Source organism: Mesitornis unicolor, unplaced genomic scaffold, assembly GCF_000695765.1.
Source record: "Mesitornis unicolor isolate BGI_N332 unplaced genomic scaffold, ASM69576v1 scaffold50861, whole genome shotgun sequence".
In the NCBI taxonomy this organism is placed as follows: domain Eukaryota; kingdom Metazoa; phylum Chordata; class Aves; order Mesitornithiformes; family Mesitornithidae; genus Mesitornis; species Mesitornis unicolor.
Window position 1 is genome coordinate 21276 of NW_010165453.1, and position 13938 is coordinate 35213.

Consider the following 13938-nt stretch of genomic DNA (forward strand, 5'->3'; position numbering starts at 1 on the left):
ATATTTTATCTGCAGGAACAGAATTATAGTGTCAAAGACTCTTTGGTAAACATATAGCAGCTCTTAAAAACTTAAAAAAAAGTTAAAAAATCAAGGCCCAGGTGCCCATGTCATCAAATACAAGCCTATTGAAATAACAGCAGATACTAGATCACTGATCTACAATCTGCAAGAATTAAAGGTTTCGGTTCCAAAACCAGGCTTGCATGTCATTGAGCAGACAGCTCTGCATCTCCATAGTTAATGAAAAGAAGGCACAAAGTGATCAACTTCTTTTTTGAAGCTGTGCAGAAAGTTATCTTCTGATTCCACGTGAATGTAGAAGAAAAATGATGCTGCAAACACTGCAAATTTTTCTAATCACTAACTGAAATTGATTGTTTAATATCTAAAGGAGGAGTAGGAAAACCAAAATACTTGCATTTTAATCAGATATAAAATTTATGCAAATTTCAAGTGGCTGGGCAGACAGTAGACTTATTTAGTCATCTTCCACATTATGATCATATTTTAAAATCTTTCATTAAGAGGAATTTCACAAAAGCAGATTACTGTGCTCATTAGATCACTTTTCTTCTTTACCTAAATTCTAAGACATCATTAAATCTTCTATTAAGTAGATTTCTCAGCAGAAACATTAAACTTTGATGGATGAAAAAGACTAACACATACATACTGCTTACATAAACTTCAACTGAAGTGAACAGAAAAACCTGCTGTCAATACAAGACTGCTTAAATCTATTTCTACACGAGACCAATGTTAATTTCTGTATTTTGCTAATTTTTTACTATTACAGGTCCACCAAGAATATCAGATTTACTTAATGGTCAGACTAATAGTCTAGAAGCTACAGCTTTTCCATCATTGAAGTCTATGCCACCCAAGATGTGTTGTTCTTTACAAGATTTTCACTTTTATTTTTAAAAGAATGCAGAGTTTCCAGCATGCAAGGTCATATATTGCTCATCTGTTAATGAGTAAAACAACACTGCTAGTATCATACTTCCTCAAGTACAAATGCAGTCAGAAAGCCTTTCTACAACTTGCGGGTTATTAATATAAAGAGAAATACTGCATAATAAAATAAAGTGTTTATTTTTTGACACATACTAGATTCCAGGCACAAGAAAATATGCAGAGCTTGAGTGGATAATTTAAAAAATTAACCTAAGTTTCTTTAGTAAGCAGTCTTGGCCAAAACAAGTTCAGATTAGGGGAAGAGGAGAGAAGCAAATGTTAACAATGATAGTAAAAGAGTACCAACAAAAAGTATTTTGGAAATACCTGATAAGAGATCTGTTCTTGAGATAGAAAGCATCACATATCCAAAATATGACTTAAGAGTAGAAAGTCTTTGTAGACAATACTTTCTCCAGAATTACAGATTTTTTTTAAGTCTTTATTTCAAATTTTATCATTTAAACTTCTACAAAAATGTCAATATTTTCTTTCTTTTTAGACAAACGTTTAGGGGTGAGGCCAGCACACACATCCTGCACTATTTCTTAATAACACATATGAAAAAATCACATACATATAAGATAGGCCAAGTCATCCTTGCCTTCTCAAGCAATCCTTAAGTATTTGCACGACTTAAATGACATCTTTCCTCATATGAATGTCCAAATATGTATACAGCCAAATTCCCAATCAACTCATGGTAGATTTCTGTTAATAAAATGAAATCCCAGAAGTTACTGAATAAGGTTTTGTTCCATGTTCTTTTGCATCTCTTCTATGAGCCAGAAAGGAGCTGCATGGATTTAAAGGACAGCTAAGAGGTAAGGGAAGGAAAATTTCAACAGAAGAAGGAATCCTGATGTAACAGAAGGAAGCCTGCAAGTTTCCTTCTTGGAAAACCAAGAAATGAGCTTAAAGGAAACAAATCTGGTAGCTTGGAATCACAAATACAAGTACCAAAAAAACCACCTCTAGCTTTAATTGATACCTAAATACATGGACAGGTAGGCAAGCTTTTTTTTTTAAAATCTTGAACTCTTCTTTCCACTTCTTTGAAGTCAGAAAAGTTGAGCACAGAAGGAAAAGAAAACATGACAAAGGCCTATTTTAGGCACTAATCTCAGGATTTGGCTCTAGGTTGTCCAGAAGATGAAGACACACAGCTCTGATGGCCTCACTGGATATTTAAGAAAAACAATATTTTATAAACACAAAATGTGACTTAGAGTACAGAAAGAAAAAAAAAAAAAAAAAAAGGAAGGGGAATCCGATGCCCAATCCGATGCCTACTTTTAGACAACAGAACAGCTACTGATCTGCCACTGTACAAGGACTGGCTTCTTTTTAAAGTCTGGACAAAATGAAATCTTTAACAGTGTAAAATGGTTATCAGAATATGGATGGATGTAACACTGTTCACAAGTGCTTAAGTGGATCATTGCCTAAAGCTGGTGACAAAAGAAGAATAAAAGGACATTATGATAACATACTAGAATTGTATGAGAGCAATGTTTTCAAATCAAAATAAAAGGTTCTGAAAAAAAAATGTTATTATCCTCAATGAAGGAAGGAGTTTTACAGATGTATCTGAAATACAAAAATTTCCATCCCAGCCGTGAAGGACCAATTTCTGTGTATTCAAATGAAAACATAAATTACTCGGACTTATTTTTATCACAACATCAGTTAAGGGCTGAAATGCTTCTTTCTGCTTTTCTTTGGGACAGACCTTTTAGCAGGGCCTGCAATGATAGGACAAGGGCTAATAGTTAAACTAAAAAGAGGGTAGACTCAGATGAGATGCAAGGAAGAAATTTCTTATGATGAGGGTGGTGAAATGCTGGAACAGGTTGCCTAGAGAAGTGGTAGATGCCCCATCCCTAGAAACATTCAAGGTCAGGTTGGATGAGGCTCTGAGCAACCTGATTTAGTTGAAGATGCCCCTTCTCATTGCAAGGGGGTTGGACTAGATCACCTTTAAAGGTATCTTCCAACCCAAACCATTCTAGGAATGGAAATTATCTAGAAAAACCACAAGCAGCATGGAGACAGTGAACCAGTTGTTCATGTTCTCTTCCAAAACAAGAGCTATGGGCCATCAAACGAAACCCACAAAAGTCAGATTCAACAGCAAACAAGAAAGTGGTTCTCCATCCAATGGACTCCTTGACAAAAGACATTACAATGCATAAAGCTTACTTATGTCCAAGAACAGAATAGGAAAGTACTTGGAAGAAAGATCTATTGAGGGTTACTAACCCAACGAGGCTCAGAAAATTCATTGGATTGAAAAGTGTGGAAGACTGCCCAAGTGTTAAGGGCAAAGTATCCAACACATTTGCTCCACTGAAACTTTCCTTGGAGTCTGCTGTGGCCACTGTTTCAAGCAGAACACTGGGGCTAGATGGACTCAGATAGAGACCAGTGTAACCACTCTTACAACTGTGCAGCACAAAACAGACAAATGGCAGAATTTATCAGCTTTTCTGCTGTGGGGGCTGTGCTTTTCTTCTCTCACAACATACTCTGAAAAACAATGCGAGAGGATCAATTCTAAAGTTCCATAAACTTCTGAATTAAATAGTACCTGGAAACATGTAGTTCTGTTCACTCACTACACTATCTTCACATTTCATCTTTATACGCACAACTTGATTGGCTTTTTGTTACTGAAGGAATGAATGACTAAAAATAATCAATGTGTCATGCATTTGTAACATCTTTTTTTTTTCCCCTCAGACAGACTTTGACACAAACCATTAGAAAATATCTCCTAAGAATGTTCCAATGCTCTAATATGATTAATTTAGAAATGATACAATTGATACTGGTTAAACAAAAAAAGTATCAAATTAAAGTAAATGCTACACTTCTTAGTATGTATAAATGGTTACCAGTAACCTTCAATAAATGTTGTTCAGTCAGCAACTGAAAACAGACCACAATTCTATGCACGCTAGAGGTTGTGTGGAGACCTCAAGACAGCCTCAAGGAGTTGTTCTTGTAAAAACCACAGTAACAAAGCCATTGAAAGACTATTTTGAGATCCTCATTAAGAAGGGATGAGTGTTGTTCTAGCCTGTTATTGACAGAAACAGAAATATTGACAAGGACTTTAAATTCATTGAGTTCAATTCTTCCTGTTGCAGGCAACCACACCTCATAGTCCTTTCATGACTGTTCTTTTCTCCAGAATCATCTTACAATCGTCTGCCATTTCAAACAGCCTCAGACTGGCAGCTGAGAGTCATTCTCAGAATAGCTAAGTAACAGAATCTACATGTTTTTTAAGTGCTGAGTTTCTACCTCACAGCAAGAAAATATGTTTATTCCTTAAAAGTTTCATCCTTTATACTACAAATCTTAAACTAAATGGCAAGAGCAGCTAGTTCATCCTCTCAAATATATTGTTACTCTTATATACTGATGATGTGTTCCAAGTTGTTGTCATCAGCAATTTTCATCATTTCACTCCTCCTTCTTTGCTATGCCTAATGAGATGATTAAACAAAATTGATCCCAACACCAACCCTTTAAGAACTGATTTTCTATCCTCTTTCTCATTCAGCAATTTCTATTTCATTTTTCTTCAGACAGTTTTTGTTTTGCCCTTCTTTAATTAATCTATGTTTATTCTAGTTGCAGTAATTACAGCGCACTCTACAAAGTTCTCCACTAAAGTCTACAATGTATTTCCTGCCTTGAGGAACAGCAGCTATCTTGTCAAGAAAGCATCTCTTGCTTCCTCCTAACATTCACCTATAATTGGATATATTGCTTTTATGCAGATAGACTGTGAAATCTTCCCTATAAGATCTTCCTTTTTGCCTGGAATGCCGCTGCCAGATATTTTCTGTTGTTCTGAATTAAAATCACCTATATGTTAAATGCTGCTAAAGAATCCAGAAGGGACAAGAAATCTAAAAGGACTCTAGTTAACCATTTGGATATAAATGATCAAACCCACACCTCTAACTCAAAAAATATAAGTCAAATAGAAAAATACTTATATTTTAACATCTTCATTTCATTCTACCGCAGTCACCTGCTACTCCAAACATACTGCATTTACCCAAGGAAGAGTTCCAGCGATTTGGTGACACCAGATGTAAAGTCTGTATGCAGAAATACTAACTCTCATCTTTTCAGCACAATCTATCCAGACGTTATGGATTGGTTGGGCTTCTCTTGGATTCAGCTAATGATTATTAATGGAAAAGAATAGCTAATTTAATTGCAAAAGGTAATGATGCAGTGAGCGTAAGATTAGTTTCACCCCAGAAGGTAATGTCCTCAAAACAATAACAAAGGGAGTGATCAACAGGACAGGAGAAGCTTTTCTTAATGCATATACAGGCAAATATTCCTGTGTTAAATACTGTAAGGAGCAAACAAGTTAGCAAAAAATCTTGAAAGGGGGAAAAAAAAAAAACTTAAACCCACAGAACTGTATAATAAGTAATAGCTAGTAAATGTTTCCCATGACAGGTTGACCAGTTAACGCAGAACGATCACATCAGTAATTGTATTACAAAGCTTCAAAAAGATCAGGAACTCTAAAATTCTTCAGGCTAATTCTAATCAAACAATGCAACTTGTAACTCCCAGGCAGATAGAAGAGATGCACCCAACAGAAGACTGAAGTTTTGATCAATGTAGGCAAGCAGAAGTTTTGGTCATCTATATTTTTATTTTTTCACCAATGAAATGATGAACTTTTTAATAAACAAGAAAAGTCCATAAAGAGTAGCATTGGTTGACCTCTTGCCATTAAAACTAATATTGCCTATAATGCACACCTATCCAAAAAGGAAGCAACTTAAATGTGGTCTTCGAACAAGAAAACCAGTGCTGCATCAGCGTAATGAATACATCCTTACCTCTGTATTACCTGATACAGGGACATGGACCAAATCCTACTTTTAGTTAATGATGATGTTATTCAAGTTGACCAGCACCATGTTTTTGACACAGAGGAGAAAAATTCATATTGACTTTTTAATTATCTTAATCCTAGGCTACTGATTTATTAACTTAAAATAACCGAATAATGTACACACACACTTACATGGTTATTTCACTTAGAAGTTTATAGCAATGGGAATATTTTATAAAGACTTTTCCCCCTTAACAGTCCCTACAGAATATAGAAGTTTACTAGCTACTTACTGCTTTGTCACTGTCTGCTAGAACCAAACTGCATATTAAGTGATAAGACATCAGATGGCTAAGATGCCAAAAATGGACAACCTTTTATCTAATGAACAATAAACACTATGTTTCTTAGAATTTAAATAATCTCTCCGTGTATCTGCATATAAAGCAAATATGAACTTCCTGGCAAGAATCCTCTACATAGCATCAATTGACGTCAGTGAACGGCTTCCATGGTCTCTCTTCAGAAAGCCTCTTTTTTTTAAAAAAAAAAGAAATGAAAAAAAGTTACATGGCCCCTTCTTAATGTTGGTGAGAGTTGCTTTTTTCTTTTTTTTTGCTGTGCTTTTTTTTGTTCTGTACCTGTTTTCAATGTCGAAAAGCTCTTTTTATTTATATGTCAGAAAAGTCTGGTTTTACATTTTGACCAAAAAGCATTTTAAAAAAAACAAACTCAACATATGTACTTATTATGGTTACAACATATTTTGCATTTAACATCCCCTTACAAACAGGACAGAAACAGAAAGAAATAATTATTTCAAACACTCCTTGAACATGGTGATAACTAGATGGTTGGACTGGATGAGATAAGCTTTAAAGGTTCCTTCCAATCCAACACATTCTGTGATTCTAAAGTCACACACATTTGTGTGACAGAGTGAGGAGGTTAGTTCTGAGGAAAGGAATAGTAAAAGGAAAACACAATATGCAAAATTTTAATTAAAAATACCAAGCAAAATAAAATGAGAAAAAAAAAACCAAAGAATTTGGAATTCATTACAAGATTCTCACACTGAGAACTCAAAGCAGTACACAGAAAATAAAGAAATTTATATGATGCTTACACACACAAGGGTTGCAGATTAAATAAAGCGTTGCATGGTATTAACCAACATGAATTAAAATACTATTATTTGAATTCACTAACCTTTGGCTTTACCAATCATCAATTTTTCCCTTATACACATTTAACAAATTAGCATTGCTTTATTTGAGATTATTCACTGTAAAACTAGTAGGAGAGTAAGGGCAACTCTAGAAAAAGGAAAACATTTGACCACTAGCAACAGATACAAAATACCAAGTTGCCTATTCAAACACTCCTACTCAAGACAACAGATAAAGTATTCATTTCCCCCACCCAAGTTAAAGGCAACAAGATATTTCTAAAGAGGTAGTTAAAAGATTAGCAAATTCTAGGCTAGAGAATGTTGTTGTTTGTACTATATTGAAGTGTATAATGATTTGTTATAAAAAATATTCCTTACCATAGCTTTGGCTGAACTTTCCTGCAAATCCCACAATAATATGTTATTATCAGCCAGCGAAATAATCTTTTTACCATCTCCCATTGGTTCCCACATAACACTGTAAAACAGAAAACAAAAAAAACCAACCTAAGATTAAAACCAATCAGAATTTGCAATAGAAAGCCATTTTAACTCTGTGGACCTAATCTATTCCAAAACATATTAAACCATATTCCTTATGGTTTCCTTCAGCTGAAATCCATCCCATATTTTAAAGGCAAAATCTGCCATTAATTAGCAATCTAGCAACTTTTACACATACTAGATGGACATTGTTGCAGCATCAGTTACTTAAAAGCTGTGTGAGACCAAACCTAGGCTTGCGTATGGAATCTTTTAGTCAGTGCTAATATACACATCCTTTTCTTTTTCTTTTGAGCACTCTTTGACATCCCATCCAAATCTGTCAGAAAAAAGAATGCCATCCAACTTCCCAAGATGCTACCCTTACTGTTAGAAGAGAGCTTCTCAAAATCCTTCCTCCATTTGCCATCCATTTGGCATATTGAATCATACAGTGATCACACATAACAAACAGTGCTTATGTCATTGTAGTGGTCATTCTGCATATATACTCAGAAAAAAAACAGGGACCTTGATGTACGCACACTTTCCAGTGCTTTAGCTTCAAACCTCCAAGTTCTTCATATACAACATTGTGCATCCTTTTTGAAGGATCATAAAATCCTTAAATCATAAGACTCAAAGCTTTGATGCAAACCTCTTCCAGTTCAGCAGCTGTCATCCTGACATACACTTTTTACCTATGATTCACCAGTTTTGTGCTATACATGAAGGAATACAAGAAATCAGTCCTCATCTCTAGTTCTGTCTATGAGAATCAGCATATTCATAATCAGTGGATATGGGCAGCACAGCTAAGTATATGCACTATAACCCTAATAAATTTGCTCAAGATAACAGCAAGGCTAAAAGAATAATACTTGTAATTTCATAAGAATAGGCTTCCATAGCCAGTACTTCTAAAAGAAAGTTGTGCAACTTTCAAATCATCTCACACGGACACAATATAGTTTAAAGCATATGTCACAACTTTACTATCAGTAGCTACATGGAGAAACCTCCTCCCATCTCTAGACAAAAATGTAAATTTTTCAAAGGCATATGATATGCTGTTCTCATCCTCAGTGCATAGATGAGGAAGATTCTCTTGAGGTTTGTCAACAATCCATCGTTAGACATGAGTTTTCTAGTCCATTTACCTTTTTGCATTAATCAATTCAGTGTCTAGATTGAAGAGATGAAAGAAGGTTGCAAAAGTGAGTAGATGCAGCTTTGGGCAAATGAGCCCAATATTAAGCAGCCAGTAGCTACCTTCCTACAGCTTTGACTGCATACTATACATGATCCTATTTCATCCCTGGCTGGTCCCAGATCTAAGACATGGGACTCAATCCAATCTTATGGTATAATACACAAGGAAAATAAAATAGGAAGTTGCAGGCAACAGAAAGAGACACAGCGCCATTTTTCACACCATAGATGAAACACTAGTTCTTCTCAACTGATACCTTCCACTCAATTATCATGCTTCTTCTATGAACCGTTTCACTGCTTTTTCTCTACACTTTTAGTAAAACAAGTATTAGATATACAGGCAGATAACTACACCTGTTTGCTGTTACAGTGAAGCCAGACTATGCAAAAAAAAAAAAAAAAAGAACTATGCCAAAAAAACCCCACAAACAAACAAACAAAAAACCAATAAAAACAAAACCAAAAAAACCAAACACCAAGTAGATGGAAAAAATGGAACTAAAAGCGTGTGTTGGCTGCCTCCTCACCCACTGAACTTTTCTCCTAAGACAACAGAGCAGATCAAAGAAAGCATATAGATAGCATATAGAAGAAGCATATAGAATAGCTTCTACATCTATCTTCTGCTAGAACCATGACCTGCATCCTGATTATGTTGTCAATCCATGGAAATTAACTACTTAGAAAAGTTCATTTGTAATGAGCTCTCTTGTATTAGGACAGAATCACTTCATTTAGCACATTAAGTTATCACCATGTTTTTAAGTATGTTTTAACAAGGACATGGAACAAGAATGGTTCTATGATTTGCTTTAAATTGGGCTGTTTTGTCTGTAGTATTGCCAATCTTATTTTTAAAAGTGTTTCTTGATATATCAATTAGATCTTTCAAAGAGACGAAAACATTCTATGAACACATATAACAAGATAGAAAAAGTAATGCATTGTAGCCTACATGTAATCACAGCTAACCTTCCACAAACCAGTTTTCAAAGTCAAATTAAAATATGTCAGGATCATCACACTACTGAATGGGTAACTAAAATCTCCAAGTTGATTCTGATTATTTCAAGTCCACCATTTTTCTTACATGTTGCTGAAAGTATAACTGGCATTTGGTGTTGATGTATGTAGATGCATTTTTAATTATTGACAATTAAATCTGATATTATCAACTCTTTCAGAGTCCTTTCAGAGATCAATACTCTTCATGCCTGTTGATGCATTTGCTCCTTTCTTACACCAATTACTGAACCTTCAGTTGTAAAAGCTAGATTGGTAGCACTTTCTTTGATGTTTTCAAAGGTAGGAAAAAAATTCACATCTTTGAGTGTCACTGGCTTAAAGGTAAAGAATTTTTATAGCTGAATACAGTGTGCTAATTATAACCCAGCTGACGTACCTTGGAATGAAAAGGTCTCTCCACATTCAGTCTGTCCTTGTGAGACTGGCCATTTTGCTTCTATTTAATTTATCATTTATGAAAATTTATTGTTTTATGGGGTGTGGTTGTAGCGATCATTCAGATTTTATTATCAAAGCGAAGGTTACTCACATCACTATTTGTTACATGTTCAGCTGTATTCTGCAGTCATGACTGAATGTCAAACGTACAAAATACCTGGGGGTGGGGGGCAAGTGAAAAAAAAACCTTGGCTTTTGAAGCAAGATATACATTTTACAAAAACTGAAGTTTTCATTTAGGACAGTTTCCAGACACAGCAGAGATGGTGATAATCTTTAAAAAGGAAAACAGATAAACAGGCAATACCATTTTCCCGAGTATGCCAACAGTTGCTGATGCTCACAGTTTTTGGAAATGGACAAGATAATTGTCAAATTCACAGCTGCCACTCAGAAACTGCATGTCAACCTCACAACTGTTCTTTAGATAATCTATAAACAGCAGACAAGCAATTATATTTGTTGCCTTTTACCCTATTTTGTTATCATCTGACTCCCGAGGCTTCAAATTAGCTTCTAGCTAGTAGTTTTTAGTAAAAAAATTAAATCCTACAGAGAACGTTTTCCTAGTAAAGAAAAAAGAGAATTAAAAATGTTCACTCAAACGCACACATAAAAGGACTCTATTATCTGTGTTTTATGCTGAAAAGATAGTTAACACCATCATTTATTAACATACTGAGCTTTTACAAATGAACAATTCAAAGTCCTCCATTATAGACTAAAGAAGAATAAAACAACATGCAAACACTTTCATAGATGTGAACTGCAGTCAGCCACAACGTGTTGGACAAAGCAAGCATTAACTACTGCTTAACCATAATTACAGAAGTGACAACCACATATTTCCATAAGTGGAAAAATTTTGCTAGACCGAAAATTGTCATGCACTACAAAATGGGAAATACACCCAAGCATTCAGTAACTCAGCAGAACATCCTGCTGCCTCAATGTAGCCCATCAGAAAAATTCATAGAATCATAGAATGTGTTGGGTTGGAAGAGACCTTTAAAGCTTACCCAGTCCAACCTCCCTGCAGTGAGCAGGGACATTGTTACCAGACCAGGTTGCTCAGAGCCCCATCAAGCCTGACCTTGAATATCTCCAGGGATGGGGCCTCCACTACCTCACTGGGCAACCTGTTCCAGTGATCTACCACCCTCATATTGAGGAGCTTTTTCCTAATATCATGTGTTAAGGACACAAATATCCTTGCTGCTTAGTAGTAAAATGATTCAAATTTACAGGCGACTCTGCTAATCAGGCGATTAGGACATTACTCCCAAAGGAAGGAGATCAGACTGAGGACAACCCACAATTCTTACTCCTTACTCAGGTGCTCTACAGAGTGGCCACATTTCTGAATGGAAACAGTTCTGGCTACTTTGCAGCATATTGAAGTCCATGCTGCTGAAAGCACATGTAAGTTATGCTTTGTCTCAAAATTCTCAACCACTGAGATATATTTTGGTGTCCAGCTCTTCAAGGCACAGTAAAACAAGAACTACAGATTCCTAAAAAAACCTGAAAGATTAGGTGAATTTATTTTACATGGTTTTTCGGCTGAGACACTGCTGAGAAGAATGAGAAATGAAGTTAAAGATTATTTTGGACAAGAACCCCAAAGCCACCTGGACTTTACCCTGGCTCTTAATTTGTTTCTACATTCATAAGAATAAAACTGCTGCACAAATGAATACAAGAATATTCCAAGAAGGAGGTGACACTAAAAAGCACTTGCGTCTAAAATATTTTATAATTTTTTCTCTTAAATTATCATACCTCAGTGTTGGCAACCCCATAAAGACTTTTCGAAAATATCATAGAGCAGAATGCAAAATAATAAAGAGTCATGTTCAATACTTATATTTACTTCACTACATCTCCTTGTCTACTGCAGCTGAGATTTAACATGTTTATAGTGAGAATTATGATTCTTGCTTTATAGGCCAAATCTATATCTGCATTGGAAAGGTATTTATGTACACAAAAACATAATAAAGACACTCTGAATCCTAGGACTCAGACCACCAATCTAACAGAAAGTATGGTAGTGCTTTGTTACAAGAAAGCAAGATATAATACTCATGGATTTTAAGTAGAAGCTCCTAAAAATCCTTTTTGCAGAAACAACTATAAAATTCCAGTTGAGCTATTCATGTTTTAAAATTATGACCAACAGCTGAACACCTCCACAGTTCATTAACAAGAGACCTGTCTCTTGTTGTCCATGGTCTTTCTTATTAATAATGCCTAAAACAGCAAAGTAAAACCATGTATATTGATTATACAGACTCTACACATGAACTAAACTGACAAAAGCTATCACTAATAACATTTTAAGCCATGATATATTATAGATGGGAATTAACATCTCTAGTCTGTGTATACATTTGCACCAAAATAAGAGTAATTATTGGTGGATGCAAAGCATGAACAAGCTATGCAACCAAATGGGTCAAACAGTAAGTTCCAGTAAGCAAGACCTACTTTATAGAATGGAAGCTGTGACTAACCTAATTTTCAGACTTAAGACATCGGTCAACCATGCTCTACTCTATTTTTGAAGCAATAAAATACACAAGTTCTATACATACACAATTCTTGTAGAGTGTGTGGTGAGAGTTCTTACAAGTGTAACCTACAGTTTGCTAGATTGCAGTAACCTACAAAACCCTACATTCCTCCCCATCAACTTGTGGATTAAGCCAATTCTTTCTTCTATGTTCAGAGAGAGATAGTCCACATGAAAATCTCAGAGAAGGAAACCCATGGGTAGCAATAATTGGAATCCATGCTAAAAAGCATTCTTGTAGCATGGTCTTATCAAGGTCATGGGGGTTCTTCAAGTTCATTTAGTATTGAAGACAAGCCTTTACAGCTGATTAACTATATTATGATATTAATTTCATCTCTTTGCTGTCATATGTATCTATTGCAGACAAGAGAGGAATATTATTTAATCTTTCAATTAAAAGTTCTGCTTTGAAAGATATAAAAGGTATACTAGAATTTTTAGGACATTGCCTTCTCCTTTAAGGTCTACCTCTTACCAGGATACCCAGCATATTACTAGATATCCTGGATTTTTGCTCAACTTCATGTTTGTTGGGATGTTGGACTGTCCTTGAGCTTGGAGTAGGTGACCCCTGACCACTAAACAGCTTTCTTGGACCCCACTTCATAGGGCCCTTCTCCCTCTTAGGGCCCTATCACATGGGACTTACTCAAGCAGATCCATGAAGAGGCCAAAGCCTGCTCTCCTGAAGTCAAGGGTTTTGAGACTGGTTTTTGCCTTCCTCCCAGGATCCTCAACTCTACCATCTCATGGTCATTCTAGTCAAGACTGCCTTTAAACTTCCCATCCAGAACCAGCCCTTCCTTCTTTATATGTACAATGTCCAACAGAGCATCTCTCCTCTGTCAGTCAGGTCAGAAAGTTATCGACGCTCTCCAAGAACTCCCTGGATTGTTTATGTGCTGTCGTATTGTCCCTTCAGTGGACATGGAGTGGGAAAAGTCCTCCAAAAGGGCCTGACCCTGCAAATATAAGGCTACTTCTAGTTGTCTGTAGAAGGCCTTATTTACTACTTCTTCCTGATGAGGTAGCCTACAGCACTCATTCATTACAGTGTCAGCCGTAGCGGTCTGCTCTTACTCACAAGCTCTCATTTGGCTTATTATCCATCCCCACGCAGTGCTCCACAAACTTCAGTATCTCCCTCATAGAGAGGGCAACTCTCCTTAACATCCCAGATTGCCCTTC

At 35.8% G+C, this 13938-nt stretch overlaps 1 protein-coding gene across 1 annotated transcript in view; it reads right to left on the reverse strand.

Annotated features, from left to right (window-relative positions):
- TSSC1 (tumor suppressing subtransferable candidate 1) overlaps nt 1-13938 on the reverse strand; it is a 41817-nt gene that overhangs the window by 14648 nt on the left and 13231 nt on the right. The window contains exon 3 of the mRNA XM_010194615.1: nt 7389-7488. Coding sequence (XP_010192917.1) covers nt 7389-7488 — 100 coding nt within the window. The remainder of the gene's footprint in view (nt 1-7388; nt 7489-13938) is intronic.